This window comes from Chiroxiphia lanceolata, chromosome 6 (assembly GCF_009829145.1).
Source record: "Chiroxiphia lanceolata isolate bChiLan1 chromosome 6, bChiLan1.pri, whole genome shotgun sequence".
NCBI classification, from domain to species: Eukaryota; Metazoa; Chordata; class Aves; order Passeriformes; family Pipridae; genus Chiroxiphia; species Chiroxiphia lanceolata.
In genome coordinates this window covers 12,876,055-12,892,818 of record NC_045642.1, presented here as the reverse complement: position 1 = coordinate 12,892,818, position 16,764 = coordinate 12,876,055, and the positions used below count along the sequence as shown (strand labels likewise).

Sequence of the window (16,764 nt, the reverse complement as noted above, 5' to 3'; positions counted from 1 at the left end):
TTAATTTTCATTTGCACTACTGAAAGTTTCTGCTACAAATTAAATTTAAAAAATTAGTCACCTACAGATTTTACATAAAACTATAAGTTATATTTAACTCAGATCTCAAATTTATAAACACAAAATTTTCCTGATTTAAACTATACTAAAAGTAAATTAGATAAAAACATCAAGAGTAACTCTTAAACTACTTCACATTGAATTCAAACAAATGTATACTCATGTAGAAGTATATATAAGTAAGATAAGTGTTTTCAAAATGTATCACAAAACAGTTATTGTATACACTAAGGAATACAAAAATCACATTTTGATCTAAAAAAACCCTTGTAGAGATCATGGCTCTCATCAGAGCTATCTTGCAGGGAAATTGCAGATTTTAGAGAAAAAAATTTTAATAAAAACAAATGCTGACCTATCTGACCATATATTGCACACACACAATAGATAGATTATTTTACAGTTTATTTTCAAATGTGAATTTGAATTTGGTCATTTCGCGACATGAATAAACATGAAACAAACTATTTTCAGCACAGAGCTTTTATGTGCTGACATCGGTGCTTATCCGCTGCAAAAACCATAACTGCTTTTCTGTGCTCTTGGAATACTTGTGGGTCACAAAGAAAGCAAGAAGGCAAGATAAAAGTAATTTTTTTTATATTTTTTTGGTAAAAAGTTCTGGGCAAAGCTTCACCGGGACAAAATGCGCATGAAATTCACTGCTGAAAAAGTCACCCACTTTCACAGAGTGATCTACCCAGTGCACTTTGAAATGGGAAATCCCCCTCGAGCACTCTGAAGCAGACAGATGACAGCCAGCCAGAACAACCTGTCACAGCAGCTTCCTGACCACTAAAGAGAACGTGAGGGTGCCTGGAGCAGGCAATGTTAGGGACTTTTCAGTATTCCTTTCTCAAAAGCTTTACTTGCTCAGGAGACCAGGTTCCCATCACACCACAACTGCTCTACAAGGAAATCTAAGACCTCCCGATTTTTCCAGTAACTGGGAGCCTCATTCTTTCAAATACATTGTGGTTTCTCCAGTTTCTTGAGAAGTTTTCATGGTCAAATCTAGTATCGTAATTTAAGCATATTCCAAAAAAATAAAATATCAAGTTTTAGGCCAAAAAGCCCAGGGGTACAGACAGCCTGAAATAAAACTCCAAAGAACAGTATACAAGCATGCACTGGCAACTATACTTATGTAGAAAATAAGAAACTGAAAAGTTTACACTATATAATCAATGCTCTGGCTTAGTCAACAATTAACTATTTGTTAGCATCTCAGAGACATTGCTCTCAAAATACAGATGTTTCCATCAGCAGGCTTTTCTACTCTATTAATATAGTTTTTCTCTGCATCACTTCTTAGTTTCTTCCCATGCACCTGCATTCCTCTTTGTTCTGATGTTGCAGCATCCACATAATATGTGAGAAGGCGGAAGAAAAGAAGCAAGAAATGCTTTCTTCACCCATAGACTCATTTTCCTCAACTGAATGGAAAGTCAGATAAGAAAAAAAAAAAAGTAAAGGAAGTAGTCTGGTATGTGTTATGGAAATTCCATAAAGAAATCAAGAATTTTCAGAGATGAATAGGTAGAAAACCTGGGATGACAAAGGGCATGTCGAGGAACCCAAATATCCCTGTAGGGGAGGGAAGCAAACCAGCACAGACTAGCAAGACTATTGCTACAGGGTTAAGCTGGGATACGAAAGATTCCCACCCTAACTCTATTCACCAATAGATTAGGAAGTCCTGAGAAAAGCCATGAGCCACATGATGGTTTTAGGTTATGGGATTCACGTTTCAGACAAGTTTTCCAAAACAAAAACATAAAATGGTTGCTGAGGACGACTTTGACAAAATGAGTTTTTAAATGCCTGGTTGAGAACCCAGTGGAAGAAGAACCTCCACATACAAGATCTGTCAAAGGGCTAAAAACTGCTTATATCTAAGTATGAACAAAAGCACCAAAGGACTTAACCAATTAAGTAACTGTTACAAAACAAGACCATTTTGCATAGAAGGTGAGCCTCTACAAGGGTCGGAAATCTATCCAAATATTAATGATACAGAACTTTTGCAATACTCAGAATTGTTATCTGCCTTATAACAATCCACAGACTATGGAATCTACCATCACAATATAGTTTTCTCCAGCTCTGTCTCCTGCTATACTCTGGGACACAAGAATTAAAATACAGCTCTGTCCACCAAGCTGGATAACGTCCCAAACGATGCACATGCTGAGACAGGTGTGGGGAACTCACTGCTCTTTTTAACTTTGGCTTTTCTTGGCTTACCCCTCTTACTGAAATCTGCTGGGGTATCACCGCAGAACATGTCAAAGAGTGAATCAGAGCTAATGGGAAGAAAAGCAGACCTGGGACACAGCTGGGAATCTAACAGACATGCTGAACCAAAGTATTACTCAGAAATTAGAAATAAAGTTCAAAATTCCCTTGAAAAGAAAATAAAGTTCTGCAGAAGTCCAGTTAAATGTGCTTGCCTTGCGGATGGAAACAAAGTTCAAGGCATCAGGACAGAAAATATTGCTCTGCTTCTACTGACCCTGTTACAACCCAAGCTGTAATCAGAATGAAATACCTCAACTGAATTCAACGTCAGTATTACAAAGATCAACCAAAGATTTCTTATATCCCTAAAACATTGCAGGAAAGTACATCGACAAATACAACTCCTCTAATTGTTTCCCTCAATTATGAAGGGATCAAATTGTTCAGTATTTACTTTTTGAGGCACAGCTATTATCATTAGTCAGTCAGCTACTCTTGCTACAACTACAGCACTGGAGTCAATACCACTCCTATTTCTCCCTTCTCACTTGCTTATGACAGGAGAGAGCCAGGCAAAACATAAACAAGATGGCTAAAGGTTTAGTCTTCTAAAAAAAAAGGAAAAAAAAAAACCGAAACCAACACAAAACACGAACCCCAAACCAACCTAGAAAACCTTTGTCCCCTCCATCCAGGAAACAAACAAACATTTGATTGTTTTCAGCTTTGAAACTACCGAAGACATACAGATTCTCTTTGGGCAGCAAAGAAAAACCCACATACTAAGAGCTCAGATCTCACACATAGACTTGCAATTATGTTTACAGAGAATGAAGCAGATGAATGAGCACCTTGTATCTAACCTGCAGAACTAAAAGAACAAAATGAAAAACACAAATAACTTTACCGTATCCTATACTGTCAAGGTAAAGGATAAGGTCTGCATGACTATGTAAAAAATAATCTATGTGCCTTCTTAAATGCAGTCTAGTTATGTCTGATTTTTTTAATAATGGACAGTTCATGTACTGAAGTAAGATAGTCTAGAAATATTTTAATTCTGTAAATGCAAATAAATATTTAATTCTGTTAAAATCATATGTTAGCACATCTTCTACAATTTTTTTCAAAAAATAATTTGATTACTAGGTTTCCAAAAAAGTAAAATATTTTGAGTCAGAACATTTTTATGTCTCTGCTGAAAGAGACACTTGTAATTTTGGACCAAGTTACGGTACTGATCTTGCAACACATAGGAAGAGAAAGAACACACTGGTGTTAAAACTACCTCAAAAATAAGAAAAGATAAGGACAGAAAGATAAAGAAAAATGACAGTTCAAAAAGGACAAGCAAATAAACAATTTACTATTGAACATTAATCACCCGAAAAATTATTTTTCTTGTACTTTCAGGGCCCAAATACTTAAAAATAAAGATGTGCCTTCTAAAGGCACACCAACCCTCTCCATCACCAGACAGGTGAAAGCAACATAGCTCTAACAATGTATTTGAGACTGTTAACACTTGCTACTAGAGAGCTAAAGTTATAAATTACACTAAACCCTGTGAATTTTTAAACAAGTAAGGACTATAATCTCAGCCCTTAAACACTGCAAAACACATGTTCTTTTCCACTTGAAGGTTTAAGTACTCTGCTGACTCTAGGGAGCTTCCTACTAGAATAAGTGTTAAGGCAAGCACAGAAGACTTACAAATCCTTAGCAATGAGATTTTAACAGCAAATAGTCTCTTAAAAGAAAAATGGCGTAAGACTAAATATACCTTTATACGTCCATCTTTTGCAGATGCCTGAAATGGCATCTCTATTACCTGAAACACAGTCCAAACATTTCCTAAGGTTTAAGATAATTTCCTGAACAAGGAATCAATTTCATATTTACATGTATAGTACCAGTTTCCAAATCAATTCGTCTGGAAATTTTATCCCTAATGATATTAATAATGGGTCTTTTAACTATTTGTGATTTTTAGTCTTCATAAAAAATTCTTATCCCTCACACATACATTGAAATACTCTTTTCTTCATAAGACCTTTCTGCAGATGTCTCAGATATGACAGTCATTGTCTCAGAGGATTTAAAAACACAAGTCACACTTAAAAGCAATAGCCAGCATCTGCCTCTGCTCATCTACTCCCAGTTTTTTATTTTAATCTCAACATCACAGAAGATCACTTGCAAACTTATCACTTGCAAACTTCTTTAAAATTCTTTGGCATCTAATGAACAGGCTGCCAGTTACGAAAAATAAATTAATTAAAAGCAATGACAAAAACAGTCTGGTCATTAACACAAAAGCTGTTCCAAACTCTTCTTTCTAAATCAAACTTGTTCAAGCAGAGACTGCAAATAGAAGGAAAAATGAGACTTTCGATATTACCAGAGCATGGAAACATTCTGCTATGGTGAATAAAAAGTAGTAAGAAATGCTGATACAAATTCTAATTAATGCTTTCTACAACTACATAAAAATAATTTAACAGATATTTTTAATCAAAATACTTTCAACTGTGCTTTACCATAACAGCAAGAAGCTGTTATTTACATCATGGTAATAACTCATTTTAACTGCAGAGAGACATACTACAGCTTTTTAATCATTGAAAAGATCCTAAGTAACGTTCCACAGCTTTTTTACAATTTAAACAAAAAAACTGGAAGATGCCTAAACATCCATATGCATAATATATGGAAATTCTCCCATTGCAAGATTCATTTGAAATCAGCTTGGTAAGCATATTTCAGTGGTCCCCAAAAGGATATTATGCTGCCCTAAAAATGCAGTTAGCTGAACAAGGACAGAAAGAGGACACATATAGGATGGACAAGACAAGCTTGTTTGTGTTTTTTTAGTTAAGATATGAAATATACTGCTCTATCCTATATTAATATATTAGGAAGGATCAAGCCCCTGTCATCATTAATGATTTCATTACCCCAGTCCATAAGCAGCAATACATAGTAGGCACATCTGTGTTTCAGTGCCCTTTTGTATGGCCAATCTCAATGGAAACAGTATAACTTGGATCAACATTCATCTTTCCCTGAGCAAAATAAAGTCTGTTTCTTGCAGATCCAACTGGCCAAGAGGAAAACTGTGCCCTTACTTCTTCCAATCTGAGCCAATTCCCTCAGGGCAATCAGTGCCAGAGCAGATGGTGTTTCACAGGCACAGCAGGATCTAAACTTTTTCAGCCTGCTAATCACGCCGTCAGGTTTGAACACAAATTTCCCTCCCCTACTACCCACACATGAGAACACAAATGCTTGTATCTACATAAAACACAGTTTAAATTAAATGGAATTTAATTTCATGCTACGTAATGAGGATAATTCTAAGGGAAGGAGACTGCATTGAATACTATGGAATTGCAAGAGTAGGTGACAAAGAGTTTGTGAGTATATTTACACACTACACTGTCTAGGTGGCAAATCAAACGAAATGAAGGCTACTGTGAACATTAACCAAAACAATAATCACTTCTTAAGACTTCTCTCAAAAAATTCCTTTTTTTTTTTTCAAGTTAGCATCATTAAACTACATGTATGACACAGGGTTTTATTAACTACTAACGATGTTCTATGAATACAGAGATCAAACCCTGCCTCAGAAAAAGCTCACCAAAAGTCAGTTCACTTTCAAAATTGCAAGCCCAGCTAAGAGGCCATCCCTGCCTGTAAAGCACACACAGTGTGAGGCTCCTTGCCCACCACACAGCCCTCACACAGAAGATAAGGAGGTATCTGAGGATTACTGTTTAGCAGTCATCAAATGCTGAAAACCAGTAGGTGTATCAGTAATTTCTGTGAAAGGACAGAAACTGTTCTGGAGAGCCAGAAAGTATTAGAAAAACCCACGGATACTTGTTCTTTAAAAACCATCTACTTCTTATCCTGTATTAGTAACTTAGAGTATCCAGAAATTTAGAATTTTTCTAAAAGAATCTACCAGACAGAAGGAATAAAATTATATTCCTGAAGTGGCAAACAGGTGTCACGCAACAACATTTAAGAAGGAAAAGCAATAAATTTAAAACCCCTGAAAATATATTATGATTTAACCTGTAATATCAACTGAATCTAAGGAAATTAAAAAGTCCCTAAATGTAAATACAGGCCTTTAATTTTAGGTCACATTGAAAAAAAAGTCAAGCCAAAGATGCAGATATTTAGCCTAGTGTAAGAATGTCCCTTTTAGCCTTTAGTTTAGCTCCAATCCTTTAAAGGGGGTTAATTAAACACAAGTTAAATGTAACATGACCAATAATGAAGGTTAAAGAGACACCGTAACCCATAGTGCCTAGGCAGGGAGACACAGTTAAGCCATTATTCCAATAAAACTGATGAAACTTCCCTCTGCTAACTGTAACTTCCACACACTTTCAGAAAGATTTATTCTGTATTATGAACTTTGCTGATAAAACCATACTGACAACAAATATAAACAGGCAGATGTGACACAGTCTTGCTGTATCACCACCCATCAGAGGTACAGACAGAGTGAGGTTAGCACTGCTGGTCATGAATGTTCTGTATAACAGCACTGTTTTTCATAAATATTGAACAAACAAACAAACAGATAACAAAAAATATACTTGCGTATCTGTGCCCTAGTCTGTCTCTCTCCCAGTAAATTTGCACTTTGTTTCAAAGGAACTACGTATAAAAGCTATGTATGAAGAACTAAGGATGGCCCAACACATCAAAACTTAATCCTGGTCACCAGCTGCCTGTATTTATATGAATTATGTCCTTTCCTAAAGCTGTATGATCCATTTTCAAATACAAAACTGCTCCAGAAACTGTCACTTTGTTTCAGCAGTCACGTGTTGTTGTGGTATCTCTAGTTCTTAGAACAGTTTGGTTTGTCACACTCACCAGCAAGGCCATTCACTTAACTGGCCTTCCTTAAGCACAGATCTCTCTGACCTATTTCTTTCACACTTCCCTTCCCCAAATGCCATCACCTGTCAGTTTATTCCTAACCCTATGAACTCTAATTTACTAACATCCATGGCTCCTGTCTGTTTTGAAGGCTCTAGTACACTTTTACTGCCACTGGATCCTTAAAGTTATTGGGCCTTTTTATGCTTCACTAACAGTCAGTCATACATTACACAGTCTGCCCTGACCAACCCAAGCTCTAGCTTTAACCTGAAATTTTCATTTCTGCTATTGAGTTGCAGGAAAGTCCCTTTTTTTTTTTCACCACTTAAATTTAATCTGTTGGGTCATTCCATTTTCTAAGCATTGTTTTCACCCATTATAAAGGACATGTTGAAATTCAACATTTCCTTTCGTTCCCCTTTATTCTCATCCTCAACTATTCTTTCAGTTTGCTCTCCACATAGTTTTAGCCTGGAAAAATCAGTAAGATTCCAGCAAAATATTCTCTGTCTGCAGCCTCCTGTGGTCTTCCCTCCCTCCTCATTGGCAGGCAGAAGTTTCTCAACTGTTTTCCTCAAGAAGTTTTTGCATCAACAATAGAACAGACTCCATCTCCCAATTTCCCTACCTGTAATCCTTATCTTTGCACAAAAGTAAAAGATTTACTCCTTCCCATCTTCAGCAACCAGTATCATCTGACAGTTGCAGCTGGCTTTGTTCAGTGATTTGTTCGAAGGGTGGTAAAGTTACATGAAGTTTTCATTTTTACGTATTGGAAAAGAAAAACAGGAGGAAAAAGGCTTTTTTAAAAAGTATAACTTTCCTATCAAATGTCACCTAAGGCCCAGGCTTTACCAGAATCCCCACCCCACCTCCATTCTGGTATTCACTCATGACATGAGACTACCATGGGGATTCTTAGAGTCCAGCTCACATCGAAGACTTGCTCTGTGTTGGGGCATTTTCCATAGGATCCCTTCACTTCCCACTCACCCCTTTTTCATAAAACTTGCTGCAATTTGGAACTTCTAAGGCCTCAGAATTCAATCAGTTCTGTTGATCAAGTTCAACTATTAGGATAGTACTGTCGGGCATATACATGCTCAGACTTACATTGTGTCAGAAAATGAGTCTTTTTCTCAGGAAGATACACCCAACTCCTTGCAATTCTCTTCCCTTTCACATTTAACCTCACAGAATATACTGTTTACAAACCTCAGCATGGAGCCTGTTCGCTTTGTCATTCTAGATTCTTCTGGGAACCTTTTGTTCCTCATCTATACAAGTTTCTTTCATAAATGTAAAACATCCTGGTCCAAGTTGAATATTATTCTGCTGGTTTTCTTCAACACAGTCAATCATGCAGTTCTTAAAACCACCTCTCAAAGTTTCTTCCGTTTCTTTCCTCCACCAAATTTCTCCAGCATTTGCACAGCAGTTGTCTTCGATCTCCTTCCCTTCTCCATTTACATTTTCTTTCCAGGAAAACACACCTGAAGAAACAGCCAACCTCCTTTGCTATACTGACAACTTACAGGCATGCTTCCCTGCTTTTAGTTGTGCAGAATATGAACTGCCACCAAGTCTTGGATATCTGAAAGCCAGCTCAAGGTAAACTTGGCTAACAGAGTTCTTAACTGCACTCAGTTTCCCTAATATACTTTTTTTTTTGTCATTCTCTGTGAGCCACTGCACAATCCTTGGGGTCACTTGACCACAGGATACCATCTTAAACTCTGACCTCTCTATGGGCAAACCATAATCAAATCATCCTTTCTTTGTGGCATAATACTTTAAGGATAAAACTATATAACCAATATAAAAAAAAAAAAGGAAAAAAAAAAAAAGAAAAAAGGATGCAACTCTTACCAAGAGTCTTCTCATTTCACATTTCATCCAGCACAAAATATGTAGTCAAGGTCAGAGAGAAACAATAGAATCCTACTCATCCAAAATACAGTTGCAGAAAGTTTTCCAAGTCTGTTGCTTTCACCACGTAATCCTTCCCTTTGCACATTCCTCACACTCAGCTGCATCCCATTGAAACTAATTACATTCACAGCTCAACACACATTGCCACCTTGATTTTTCCCCATAAGACAAACCTGAGAGACATGAAGATTCTGTTAACAACAGAAACACATCTTGACATGCAGGTACAACTGTGATAACAGCCATTGTAATCTGGGGGGGAAACTTGAAATATCAAAGAGCTAGTTTGTCAAATACATAGCAAAAAGAATGACATTTTTTGTTATTGGCTGCAATTAACAGCTAAAGGGTGACATGTTTTAAGGCTGCAAACAGGATCTGAATTTAACAATTAGAAGACACTCTAAAATACACATTAACTGACAGCTTCTGCACTAGGAAGTTTATACCCTGACTACTTAAGGACAAAATATAATTTGTTTCAAAAATAGGAAAGAGATGCAGATGTAAATTTCCTAAGCAAATAAGGAACTGCATTAATTTCAAGTTACACAAATATTTTAGACTCTTGAAATCAAACCCTTATCTTCCTAAGGTAACACATCAAAGGTGTGAGATAGCTTGGAACAGAAACTGGGGAGAAGTAGCAGCCAATCCAACAACCTAAACACAAGACAATTCTTCCTGCAGTTATCAGAGTCCAACATGAAGGCAGTCCTTGTCCATGAAATATCACAGCTTTCCTATGAGTTTTAACCTGATCAGGTAACCAGAAAATGTATTAGCTCTGTTTGCAGACTGTTTTGGACACTTATGTGCACTTAATTAGGAAGGCCTATTCTTTACTGAAGGAAAAACATGAATTTTAGAAGCTCCTGTGTTTGATTTCCTACACATAGTTGTTTGCTCTCTCGTGCAAGTTCACCATCAATTTACAGGAAAAAAGTTTTACTACCATATTTTTCAGAACAGTATTTACAAGATCTGCAACACTGACAAGTACCTTTTAGATTCCCAGTTCTAATTTGGCTTTTAGGCAAAAAAGAAATGATGAAATTAAGTGCTAAATATGCAACAGCCAATGAAGATAAACCCTTTGATATCAGTAGCAATAGGTACAGCTAACAGATTAGCATCCCATTAACACATGCAATCAAAATATGACCTACACAAAATTTGAAATACCAATCAGTCCTGCAGTCTTACTGCAATTCCTCCCTGGGTCCAAGATGAACACTGAAGTAAGAATATAAAAGCCTGTTTACTCCTAAAATCACATGAATTTCTGTGAGCAGAAGTGTTAAAGCAGCAGAGTTCAGAAAAGACATTTCAATTGCCTGACTTTTAGACTTAATTTGATTCATATTGTTTCCTTCTATGTGTATTTATATATTTGATAATAGCATTTAAGTATATGTACACAAAAATTTAAAGATATAATTATTCAAGTTTCTTTTCTCCCACCTCAAACTACACTGCCAGACATATGTACTGCAGAGAAGTTACACACAGCAGGAATTTGCAGACTTTGATGGCTAAAGTTAATATGGATGTTCATATAAAAGGTAAGAATAAAGGTAAATTAATTTTATCAACCCTCCAGTGTTATAGTTGCTGCACCTGTTGAAGTGCAGCAACTAAATCTAAATATTTGTCATGAGGACTGCTCAAATTAGCAAACTTTTACAGGATCATGCTTACAGGGCCTCTTTCCACTTCTGCCCCAGAAAAGAGCAAAAGCTATACCCAATTTCTGTGTGCACACAGGACTGGTTCCACATACCTGCGTGTTCATATTCCATCCTGCCTCCCATTCAATGCACACAAACCTCTTAGAAAATAATTTATTAAAGAGAAAAACCCCAATCAACTAAATATAATTATTTTCTGGTGCATTTAACTAGACAGAGAGCCCACATAATTTCAAATCAACGCATAACTGAAAATTTAAGGTCAATACTAATATTCCCTATTTTCCTCAAAGAATAATTAAAATCTACACAAGAGAAAATTTGTTCACAATAAGAACAATCAGCCATTGGATTAATCTCCCCAGGGAAGTGGTGGATTCTCCAGTTTTAAGATTTAGCTGGACAGGGTGCTGGGCCATCTTGTCTAGACAGTGCTTTTGCCAAGAAAGGTTGAACCAGATGATCCTTGGGGTCACCTTCTGACCTGCTATTTATATTTGACATAAACCTCTACATACAAGAGCTTTGTCACAATCACACAAAATACATCTAATAGAATCACAGTAACAACTCATTCATCAAAGTATTCCTGTCATGATGGACTTGCAGCGCTTTCCTTGTACTGATCTTCCTAACAATGCTTGTTAAACTCCCTCTTAAAATATTAATACTGTCAAAGAACCATTGTAATATTTTATAAAGATTTGCAAAACATGAAATCAGCCCTTAAAGAAAACTCACACAATATATTCTCTCTGAAAAGCACTGAGTGCATACATTCCTTCTGTTTCAAGGAAGCAATATAAAAACCTTGTGCTGTTTATTCAAATAAAGTCACACATTATGGGCTTAATTCTCCCTCCTCCTGCTCAAACAATTGATGTTATATCATCTCTGCAATGTCTGATCTCTCTCCAAGTCAGATAGGAGAACAGAAGATTTAACCTGTGTTATCCCTGTAAAATTGCATATAAAATACAGTACAGAACAAGTATCTGTGAATCCCATTTAAGCTGCTCTTAACAAAGTACAAATATTTACTGTAAAGCATAATAGACTATTAGGAAAATGAAGACCTCCATATCTCTTTGTTGTTCACATCTAGTGATAACAAAGATATCCAATTCTGGAAGTCTACCAAACAGTTACACTTTATTATGAACATGTATGATTTAAGTACCGCCAATAAATTCTACGTATTTAGTTACAGTTGACATTTATGATGTTACTTAAAGAATAATGAATGCCCTAACTTGAAATATGCGCATGCCTTTAAGAAGGGAGTTGAGCGTCAAAGGAAGCTTTTAGTAACATGCATATGAACAAATATCTTCTATCATCTGGAAAGGTTAATGAAATCACATTTTCTGAGATTTCTGTACTGCAGACTAACATAACAGAAAAAGGGCGCATTTACTGTCTCGAAGGGAACAGAAGAAGTAAATTGTTATACAATATTCCCTACATATCTTAACTGCTAGTACAATATTTTAATGTATCTTTCATTGTATGCGTTAGATAGTCTACAACTTACTGAATGAGTTATTTCTGAAGCCTTTTATAGCATACTTGCATTTTGACCTTTTAATACTGCTGTATTAATTCTACTGTGCAAACACAGGGGGAAAAAATGGTCGAAAACTACTCCACCGTTTCAGATTCACCTCGTATTTCCTTCACAATCAATCGTAAGAAGTGCATTACAGAACACATGTCGAAGCAAAGTTAGAAAATTTCATTTAGCACCCATGAATTTCAGCCACGGCAGTAATAGACAGGGGATTCTGCAGCAACAGTCACTTCCCAGAAACTGCTCGCCTGCACGTTTATTGAATACACTCCCCTTATTCTGCCTCCTACAACGGGCTGATAATCCACTTTCAGCAGCCTCGGGCCAGTTCCAACACAACTCGATGTTCCTGCAGTTGACGTGCAAGTGCCCAAATAAAAACAAACTCCCCCACACGCACGGGGGTTTACGCTACAAAAAACAAGACTCATTGAAAAGTTTTCCGGGAGGTAGAAACCAACAGAGTTCCATTCAAGAAAACTGAGCGTTTCGGGCATCCCTCCAGACCCTACTGAACAGCTCTCTCTTCTGTAAAAAGAGGTTTCTTAAAACCCTTCAACGCAAAACTAACGTTAACTTAGGTGGAGCGAGGAAGAGAGGGTGAGAGGGAGACAGAGGAACAAGCGAGAAGCAGAAGGACAGCTGTCGCTCAAACAACGCCAACATTTGATAAATAATATCCCTCAAAACCTGGTCTTTCTTTAGCACTTGGCAATCATTTTGTCGGTAGAAAGCGGGAAGGACCAGAAGTGCCAAGCAGCTAGAAAGCTGTGGTTTCTTTCTCTCGTAAAATCTGCCAGAAGCGGAGGAGGTGGGGGGCTTTGGAAAAGAAATAATCACAATAACAAGGTAACTGATAGCTGAAGATGTTTGGTTTGAGGTTTTGTTCTAATCAATAAGAACTACTGTTTAATATTTAAGATCACATAAAAAGCGAGCGAGCCTTCTGTCCTATAGCAAATACATTATTATGATTTAGCTCCCACTCAGAAATAAAGGAGTATATCGATTGTACAGAACCGAGCGGAGAAACCCGCTAAGGGACTAACGTTTCCCTCCATTCCTCTAGCAGGAGTTTGCCAGGAAGCAGACATCCAGCACAGACGTACACAGCGGTTAGGAAAAGCGAGTGGCGCTCATTCCTCGGAAAGTTTCTCTCTCAAGTTTCGGAAAAACCTACCTGCTCTCTGGAAATGCAAGGCAACGAGGGTCTCCTAAACATTTTGCAGCTGCCGTAGTAGCTGGCCGAAGTTTCCCCTAAGGACACGCAGCTAGATCTCCTCCTTGGTCTGATCACAGGCACTTTTTCCTCCACGCTGGGGAGCCGTGGGTGGCGATGATGCTGGTGGTGCGCTCCTCGGCCGTGAGCCGAGAAGATGCCGTGCTCCCCGCCACAGAGTGCCAGGAGGCAGCCTGCCACCCCGGCCGTGCCGGCCAGCAGCGGTCTGAGGGCTGGGGGGAGCGAGGGGAAGCTGGAGAGCGGCACCAGCCACACCAGGCTGGAGAAGACCAAGACGAGGAGGCTCCAGCGCAACCTCAGAGAGCTCTGCAGCAGGGTCAGCGCTGTCACCGAGCCCAGCACTGTCAGGAGCCTTCCTAGGAACATCTGCGGCTCCTCTTCGTGCCCCTCCTCGGGCAGCAGCCACTGCAGCGCCACGAAGTCCCCCGAGTAGCAGCACACGGGCAGCGCCAGCAGCCACCAGCGGGGAGTGCCGCCGCCGAGCTCCCCGCGCCGGCCGCCGGCCAGGTAGCAGGTGAGGAAGAAGAAGGCACAGGCGATGCTGAAGAGGGGGCTGAGGCAGCGGGACAGGCACAGCAAGGCGTGCAGCGGCCGCGGGCTCTGCCAGCCGCTCCCGTCCTGCCGCTCCCGGACGCTGCCCTGGCCGGGAAAGGCCAGGAGCGAGAGGACAGCGGCGGCCAGGACGCCCAGGGCGAGCCGAGCCCGGGAGGAGGAGGCGGTGGGGAAGAGCAGCAGGGAGAGGAGGCTCTTCGGGGGGTCCTGGCGCAGGGGGGTCGCGCAGCTCTTCACGTATCCGTTCCGCAGGCTCTCCGCGGTGGCCGCCCCGCCGCCGTCCGGCTGCGGGCAGGGCTGCGGGGCTCTGCCGGGGCCGTGGGGGGAGGCGGCCGCCGCGGCAGTTTCTCTCTCTTCCCTCATGGTGGTCGGGGACGCGGGAGGGGGGAGGTCGGGGGAGAGGCGCGGGTCGCGCTAGCTGTGTCCCGGCCGCGCCTCCCGCATCCCTTCTCAGGAGGAGGGCGCCGGGCTGAGCCGCCGCTCGTCCCCCGCGGGCAGCGGCGTCCGCAGCATGGTGGGTGAGGACGGGGGGCGGGGGGGGAGAAAAAAAACAAACAAAAAAAAAATAGAGAGAAAAGGTAAAAGTCTCGCTCGCCCGTCCGCGTTCCCCCAGCGGATCCGGCGGCGGGGACTCGCTGCCGCCTCCCAGCGCTCAGCAGCGGCAGCGGCCGCCGGCGCAGCCCCCGCGGGGGTGGGAGTGGGGCGGGAACAGCCCCCGCCGCCCGCCCCCCTTTCTTCCCTCCCTCTCTGTCTCCCGCCTTCCTTCCCTCCCTTCCCGGGGCCCTGCGAACCGCGCTTCCCGCGATCTTTTTTAAAATATAAATATACACATATATATACATATATCGATCTCTATCCCGCCGGCCCCCAGCAGCCCCGGCCACCGCGCATCGCCCTCGCCAGGCGCTCCCGCCTGGAAGCGGGAAGGGACGGCTGGGGAAGCGATGAAGGGGCAGGAACGCTGAGCTGGCGCGACTTTGTGTTTTATCTTGTCCTTTTGCTTTGAGATGCCGAGGAAAAGTTGCTCGTACGGACTGTAAAGCACACGCAGAGTATCGAAGTGTTTCCCCTCTGAGGACAATCCCTTTTTCCCCTTTTTTTTTTTTTTAAGCACCCGAGAAGTAAGTATGGATTAGAGTAATTGTCTGCACTCTTTTTTTTTTTTTTCAGTCTTTGTTAGTTATGTTGCAGATTAGACCGCGTTGCGCGACCAGGTTTATTTGCACAGCTAATCCCTTTGGAATGGATCAAAATAATCATTTTGGAACAGACTGTTTGGAAGTGTTTAGACTGCTGTAAGGGCAAATACTAATGGCATTTTTGAGTAACGCCTTTGCTCATTCATGCTGTTTGTTTCTGAAAAACTATGTAGCACTTTGGAAATTTATTATAACTGTTCATCTTTACCTTGTTACTTGAAACAAACGTCTTTTGAGCCATGTTTCCGCATAATATTGTGCTGATTTACTGAAATTGGTTCAGAAATCAGTTCAGGTAGATCAGTGACTGCAGTTTTTGCTTGTTTATTGAAACAAGGAACTCTTGAAATGATTTGGTGTCATGCTTGTGATTCGCTTCTTTTGGACAGCCTCCGAGTAGCAGCTGGTGTGGGGAAGCTGTGGGGCGGCAGGAAGTGCTGCTGCAGGACACGGGCCTGAAAGTCGAGTGTGATTGCTGGTGGAAAATGCAATATGCAGTGGCAAACGAAGTAATTTGTGTACATAAGATGGAAATAAGTAATGATTTATTTTTCAAAAGGCAAATCAAACTGATGGAATTCGAGTACTGCAGTGCACCTTCTTCTGTTGGAAATACTCCTAGACTCCCAAAAAAGAATACAGTTTTGTCCCGACTTGGTACAATTAACACAGATTCTGTACCGTTCTACTGGTACTAAGAAGTTTTTGAAAAGGGGAAAATGTGAAGTTCCTTTGGGGATTATATCCATACATTTGCTTGTATTCGTGTATTAATGATCTCGACTGGACCACAATCAAGTGTTTATGTAAATGCTTTCATGGTTGAGATGTATCTTCTATTATGCATATCCTTTATTTTTCAATTCCTTTGAATTTAGCTATAAATAAATACATTCCAGAAATAATAAGCTGGTGTAGTCTTCATTGAAATATATTCGGGGATATCTGTCTGTGGCAGTGGGCACTAGAAAGTGCCTAAGGAAGACTACAGAGATAGGATGTCATATGATCTCTTATAGCACAAATGCAACCATCTGTGGCTTTAGCACTTTCTGAATCAGAAGTGGTGTCTTATTCTTAACAGTTCTCAGTAGGTTTTTATGCCACAAATTTCCCTGCTGTTTTTTCTTTTGAATCCACATAGGTTTTTAACATCTGCAGAGCAGTGCAAGAAAAAAATCCTTGCTCAATTCCTATCTATCTTAATTTATATTCTTCTCATTTTGATAGAAACAATGAACAGTACCTTTTTAGTCACTTTCTCTCTTAAATTCATTATTTTATATCTTTCCTCAGTCTTATATTTATTTCCTAAGATGAAGAGTTTTGATATACTTGATTTTTTTCATGTCAGTACTATTTTTTTTTTTG

At 39.9% G+C, this 16,764-nt stretch overlaps 1 protein-coding gene across 1 annotated transcript in view; it reads right to left on the bottom strand.

The window, feature by feature from the left end:
* Positions 1-14,572, bottom strand: part of PDE3B (phosphodiesterase 3B) — an 86,552-nt gene extending 71,980 nt beyond the window's left edge. The window contains exon 1 of the mRNA XM_032690154.1: positions 13,583-14,572. Within this exon, the coding sequence (XP_032546045.1) occupies positions 13,583-14,557 (975 nt within the window). The 5' untranslated portion in view covers positions 14,558-14,572. The remainder of the gene's footprint in view (positions 1-13,582) is intronic.
* Between the last annotated feature and the right edge of the window lie 2,192 nt (positions 14,573-16,764).